The sequence below is a fragment of the Scyliorhinus canicula genome, chromosome 24 (genome assembly GCF_902713615.1).
Source record: "Scyliorhinus canicula chromosome 24, sScyCan1.1, whole genome shotgun sequence".
Lineage (NCBI taxonomy): Eukaryota > Metazoa > Chordata > Chondrichthyes > Carcharhiniformes > Scyliorhinidae > Scyliorhinus > Scyliorhinus canicula.
Window position 1 is genome coordinate 26,741,255 of NC_052169.1, and position 6,000 is coordinate 26,747,254.

General features: G+C 57.2%; 1 protein-coding gene across 4 annotated transcripts in view; it reads right to left on the minus strand.

The window, feature by feature from the left end:
- dhx33 (DEAH (Asp-Glu-Ala-His) box polypeptide 33) overlaps positions 1–3,275 on the minus strand; it is a 117,978-nt gene extending 114,703 nt beyond the window's left edge. For 3 of the 4 annotated variants that reach the window (XM_038784313.1, XM_038784312.1, XM_038784311.1), the window contains exons 1-2: positions 3,010–3,275; positions 810–970 (exon numbers count right to left, since the gene is read on the minus strand). In XM_038784313.1, the coding sequence (XP_038640241.1) occupies positions 810–970; positions 3,010–3,190 (342 nt within the window). In that variant the 5' untranslated portion in view covers positions 3,191–3,275. Of the gene's footprint in view, positions 1–322; positions 449–809; positions 971–3,009 lie in introns of those variants that run through there. The other variant, XM_038784314.1, reaches the window with a different exon arrangement.
- Between the last annotated feature and the right edge of the window lie 2,725 nt (positions 3,276–6,000).

Genomic DNA, 6,000 nt, shown 5'->3' on the forward strand with positions numbered 1-6,000 from the left:
TGCCCAGTCCATCCCTCCCACCCGGGTTATTCTCTCTTCCAACGGGCATAAGGTACGAAACGTTGAGAACACGCACCAACAGAAAAAAACATCTTCTTCCCAGCTGTTACCAGACTCCTGAATGGCCCTATTATGGACTTAACTGATCTTACTACGGCTCTTCTCTACAGTTGTAGCACTATATTCGTATGCTTCACCCAATGTCTATGTATTTACTTGTGTATTTATAATATGTCCTATGTATTCATTTATGGATCTGCAGAACAATACTTTTCACTACACTTCGGTACAGGTGAAAATAAATGAAATCAAAATCTCAAACCTGTTTAGCACTCTGCCGCACAGCATTGGCGACCCAGGTTCAATTCCAGCTTTGGGTGACCGTCTGTGTGGAGTTTGCACTTTCTCTCCATGTCAGCGTGGGTTTCATCCGGGTGCTCCGGTTTTCTCCCACAGTTCAGGTTCGATGCATTGGCTTTGCTAAATTGCCTCTTAGTGTCCAAAGGTTAGGTGGAGTTGCAGGATTAGGGCGGGGGAGTCAGTGCAGACTCGATGGGCCAAATGGCTTCCTTCTGCACTGTAGGGATTCGATGATGCTGTGATATGTGGGTCGGGTGGAAGGTGTAGATGACGCAATGATCAGCCACATTTGTATTAATTGACGGAAGAGATGGAAGGCTTTGGCCAACTCAAGTTCCTACTTCTTATGTTGTGAGACAGTGCACAGCAGGGGCAACTAAGGATGGACAATAAATGCTGGCCTTGCCCATTGACACCAACATTGGAAAACGAATGAAAACAAATCTTACCAATTTACCCAACTCCGATTTTTTTTCTTCTGCCACCCTGGTTGCCAGTGATATGGCTGCCATGCGTCGGGGCTGTGTGATGGCAATGATGCCCTGTCGCCCAATGCCAGCTTCATACAGATACTGAGGTATCTGCGTCGTCTTTCCAGAACCCGTCTCACCTTGAATTAAAAAGAAACACAGAACAAGATGAGGATGGAGACACTCTTCCTGTCTCCTGGGCTTCATGCCCAATTGAAACCATCCAAATACATTTCCTTTCGTGGGCATGCATGCATCGGGGGGGGTCGTCATCGGGGGGGGGGGGGGGGGGGGTGTCAGGGGGGTGTGGCGTGTCAGGGGTCTGCGCGGGGGCGAGGGGGGGGTGAGGGGCCTGGGGGGCGAGGGGGGGGTGAGGGGCCTGGGGGGCGAGGGGGGGGGTGAGGGGCCTGGGGGGCGAGGGGGGGGTGAGGGGCCTGGGGGGCGAGGGGGGGGTGAGGGGCCTGGGGGGACGAGGGGGGGGGGGGTGAGGGGCCTGGGGGACGAGGGGGGGGGGGTGAGGGGCCTGGGGGACGAGGGGGGGGTGAGGGGCCTGGGGGACGAGGGGGGGGGGTGAGGGGCCTGGGGGACGAGGGGGGGGGTGAGGGGCCTGGGGGGTGAGGGGCCTGGGGGACGAGGGGGTGGGTGAGGGGCCTGGGGGACGAGGGGGGGGGGTGAGGGGCCTGGGGGACGAGGGGGGGGGGGGGTGAGGGGCCTGGGGGACGAGGGGGGGGGTGAGGGGCCTGGGGGACGAGGGGGGGGGGGTGAGGGGCCTGGGGGACGAGGGGGGGGGTGAGGGGCCTGGGGACGAGGGGGGGGGTGAGGGGCCTGGGGGACGAGGGGGGGGGGTGAGGGGCCTGGGGGACGAGGGGGGGGGTGAGGGGCCTGGGGGGGGGTGAGGGGCCTGGGGACGAGGGGGGGGTGAGGGGCCTGGGGACGAGGGGGGGGGTGAGGGGCCTGGGGGACGAGGGGGGGGGTGAGGGGCCTGGGGGACGAGGGGGGGGGTGAGGGGCCTGGGGGACGAGGGGGGGGGGGGTGAGGGGCCTGGGGGACGAGGGGGGGGGGTGAGGGGCCTGGGGACGAGGGGGGGGGGTGAGGGCCTGGGGGACGAGGGGGGGGGGTGAGGGGCCTGGGGGACGAGGGGGGGGGTGAGGGGCCTGGGGGACGAGGGGGGGGGTTGAGGGGCCTGGGGGACGAGGGGGGGGGGTTGAGGGGCCTGGGGGACGAGGGGGGGGGGGTGAGGGGCCTGGGGGACGAGGGGGGGGGGTGAGGGGCCTGGGGGACGAGGGGGGGGGGGTGAGGGGCCGGGGGGACGAGGGGGGGGGTGAGGGGCCTGGGGGACGAGGGGGGGGGTGAGGGGCCTGGGGGACGAGGGGGGGGGGGTGAGGGGCCTGGGGGACGAGGGGGGGGGTGAGGGGCCTGGGGGACGAGGGGGGGGTGAGGGGCCTGGGGGACGAGGGGGGGGGGTGAGGGGCCTGGGGGACGAGGGGGGGGGGGTGAGGGGCCTGGGGGACGAGGGGGGGGTGAGGGGCCTGGGGGACGAGGGGGGGGGTGAGGGGCCTGGGGGACGAGGGGGGGGGTGAGGGGCCTGGGGGGTGAGGGGCCTGGGGGACGAGGGGGTGGGTGAGGGGCCTGGGGGACGAGGGGGGGGGTGAGGGGCCTGGGGGACAAGGGGGGGGGTGAGGGGCCTGGGGGACGAGGGGGGGGGGTGAGGGGCCTGGGGGACGAGGGGGGGGGTGAGGGGCCTGGGGGACGAGGGGGGGGGTGAGGGGCCTGGGGGACGAGGGGGGGGGGGGGTGAGGGGCCTGGGGGACGAGGGGGGGGGTGAGGGGCCTGGGGGACGAGGGGGGGGGGTGAGGGGCCTGGGGGACGAGGGGGGGGGGGGGTGAGGGGCCTGGGGGACGAGGGGGGGGGGGTGAGGGGCCTGGGGGACGAGGAGGGGGTGAGGGGCCTGGGGGACGAGGGGGGGTGAGGGGCCTGGGGGACGAGGGGGGGTGAGGGGCCTGGGGGACGAGGGGGGGTGAGGGGCCTGGGGGAGGGGGGGTGAGGGGCCTGGGGAGGGGGGGTGAGGGGGTTGGGGAGGGAGTTGGGGAGGGGGGGGAGGGGGTTGGGGAGGGGGGTTGGGGAGGGGGGTTGGGGAGGGGGGCTGAGGGGTGATGAGGGGGGGGGGGGAGGGGGGTACCTATCAGTATCGCTGTCTCCAGTTTCCACAGCTGGCTGATGAGTTTGCCCCGGGCCCGGCTGATGGGCAGCTGCCGCCGCCGCTGCTGCTCCGTGTTCCGCTCTGGGTCCGGGCTCCGCCGGGGGCCGCCGGGCAGTGGCGCGGATTTAAACCTCTTGGCCGGAGGCGGCCGGTTCTCCATTAGGGACTCGGAGTCAACAACCCGCCAGATGACCGTGCCGTTTACGTCATCATCGTGCGATTAAACAGGCAACCCCATTCCGGAACCGGAAATGCCCCGAGCGGAACCGGAAGCTTTTATCCAGGGTGAAGAGCTGTTGAGTTACATTGAGGGAGAATCAAGCCACCTGCCTGTCTGTGGGAGGAAAGCCCACAGAGTCCTGAGGCCGGATCCCTGCCATTGTCATGCGGCAGTGCTAACCATTGTGCACCGTGCCACCCCATTGACTGGATGGCTTCTTTGGAGATCACCTCCATTCAGCCCGCAAGCTTTCTGTCACCTCTTGTTTTAATTCCCCACATTGCTCCCAATCTTTTTTTTAAATATTTTTATTGGGTTTTATACATGATATAATTACAAATATACACACACAGCAAAACAAACAATAAAGGAAGTAGAAAACACGTCTTCCCTATTTTGTTTAGAAAACCAGTGGAAAGGTCACGAGTGTTGCCCCTGTGAGGTGCCCCTGATGTTATTTACATTTCTCGGTCAGTTTTTTTATCTCTACAGTTGCATCGGCCGTCGTTGTTCCTTCTTCCTGTTCTTCCCGTTCTTTCGCCTCGCTGTGATTGTGGTCATTGTCATTTCCTACGCTCTCCTCCCAGTTTGTGCTCCCTCTTCTGCCTTCTAGCTCCCCTCTGTTGTTCTCCCTGCCACCCCCCATCATCCCCCTCCCCTCTTCCCCCCCCCTTCCCCACAGTGATATTCAGATAGCAATATACATGATCAATGTATGTAAATGTAGTACAGTCATTTCAACACTAGATCTCTCAAATGTCAGATGCTACAAGAAGGATTTTCCCGCTCTATTCTTCTCAGTTCCGGAGAATATAGGCCCAATGTGCCTCTCAATCAGGAACCATTTGAGTGAATCTTCATTGTTACACTCCCGGATACTCTCACTGAATGGAATCAAAACTGTGTACGGGTATTCCAGGGGTGGTTTACCCAAAGTCCTGTACAGTGGCAGTAACAGTGCACATCATAACGTTTGTTACTCTAATGTTCCCCAATTCTCAAGGATACAGACCTGAAATTCCTTTCTCTGCACAGATGCTACCTCTTTTTATTTCAGTAATGCTGATGGGAGGAAGAATGGGAAGAAGCAATATTTATTCAATGGTACAGTTCTAAAGGAGATGTACGAGGAGGGGGACCTTGGAGTCTATGAGCAGAAACCATTGAAGGCGAGTGAGAAAGTGATTAACACCACATTCAGGACCCTTGGCTTTATTGAATCGAGGCATGGAGTATGTCACAGAGAGGTACAAAGCCCTGGATTAACCTCAACATGAGGATCACTTCCAATATTGGACACCACACTTTGAGGAGAAAGTGATTCTGAAGGCTTCAGAGCGGTGCCGAAAAAATACCTGAGAATAACATTGAGAGTGATGAATTTCAGTTATCAATAGATTAGAGAGGCTCCTTGGAAAATCCCAACATAATTAAAATGAAGAAACTGTTCCGAATGATAAAAGGATTGAGAATCAGAAGACTACGATTTAATGTAAGGGTCCTCCCTATTTATTTATTTTTTTTAAAATTAGAGTACCCAATTCGCTTTTTCCAATTAAGGGGTAGCGTGGCCAATCCACCTCCCCTGCCAATCCACCTATCCCACCCTCTTTTATTTTTTGCCATTATATTTTTGATCCATGGATGATTAATGTGCATCTGACTTTAAGACAAGCAGCCTGAACCTTTAATCCAAGCAGGAAGAATCCAGGAGGCTGTGCTGGTTTAAACAGAAAGAAGTCTCACAACACCAGGTTAAAGTCATAGATATCACAGAATTTGCAGTGCAGAAGGAGGCCATTCGGCCCATTGAGTCTGGACCAGCTCTTGGAAAGAGCTCTTGGAAAGGTCAACACCTCCACCTTATCCCCATAACCCAGTAACCCCACCCAACACTAAGGGCAATTTTGGACACTAAGGGCAATTTATCATGGCCAATCCACCTAACCTGCACATCTTTGGACTGTGGGAGGAAACCGGAGCACCCGGAGGAAACCCACGCACACACGGGGAGGATGTGCAGGCTCCACACAGACAGTGACCCAAGCTGGAATCGAACCTGGGACCCTGGAGCTGTGAAGCGATTGTGCTATCCACAAGGCTACCGTGCTGCCCAAAGTCGAACAAATTTGTTTCGAAACACCAGCTTTCGGAGCACTGCTCCTTCCTCGGGTGATTCTAAACAAACCTGTTGGACTTTAAGCTGGTGTTGTAAGACTTCTTACTGTTGTCATGTGAGAGTATCTTTATCAAATAGCTGTAGCGGATGTACCTTTAAGATATGTGTGTTTATCAAATAGCTGTAGCGGATGTACCTTTAAGATATGTGTGTTTATCAAATAGCTGCAGTGATGTCAGAGTGTGGGTGGAGCTGGGCTGTCTGTCTGTTTTTACTTTTTTTTCTGAGCTGGCAGCTGCAGTGTGTGTTTCATTTTCAGAGTTGGGGCAGCATCCAGCCAAACAAGGTATAAATTTGACCTCTGCATGTAAAGATAAAGAAAGTCTTCAGATCACTTGCTAATTTAAAAGTGATAAATGCCCTCAGTGGAGAATTTAAAACCTGCTATCTTTGTTAAAGAAGGTATTTGTATGGATATTGTGAGGAAAGATTAAGGGTTCCTATAGAATGGTGTATTCTTTCGGGGGAGTATTTGAGTTGATAGTTGATACGATCTTTACTGTGTGTTTATAAAATGTTAACTGGATTCAAAGAATAAACATTGTTTTGTTTTAAAAGTGCTTTGGATCTC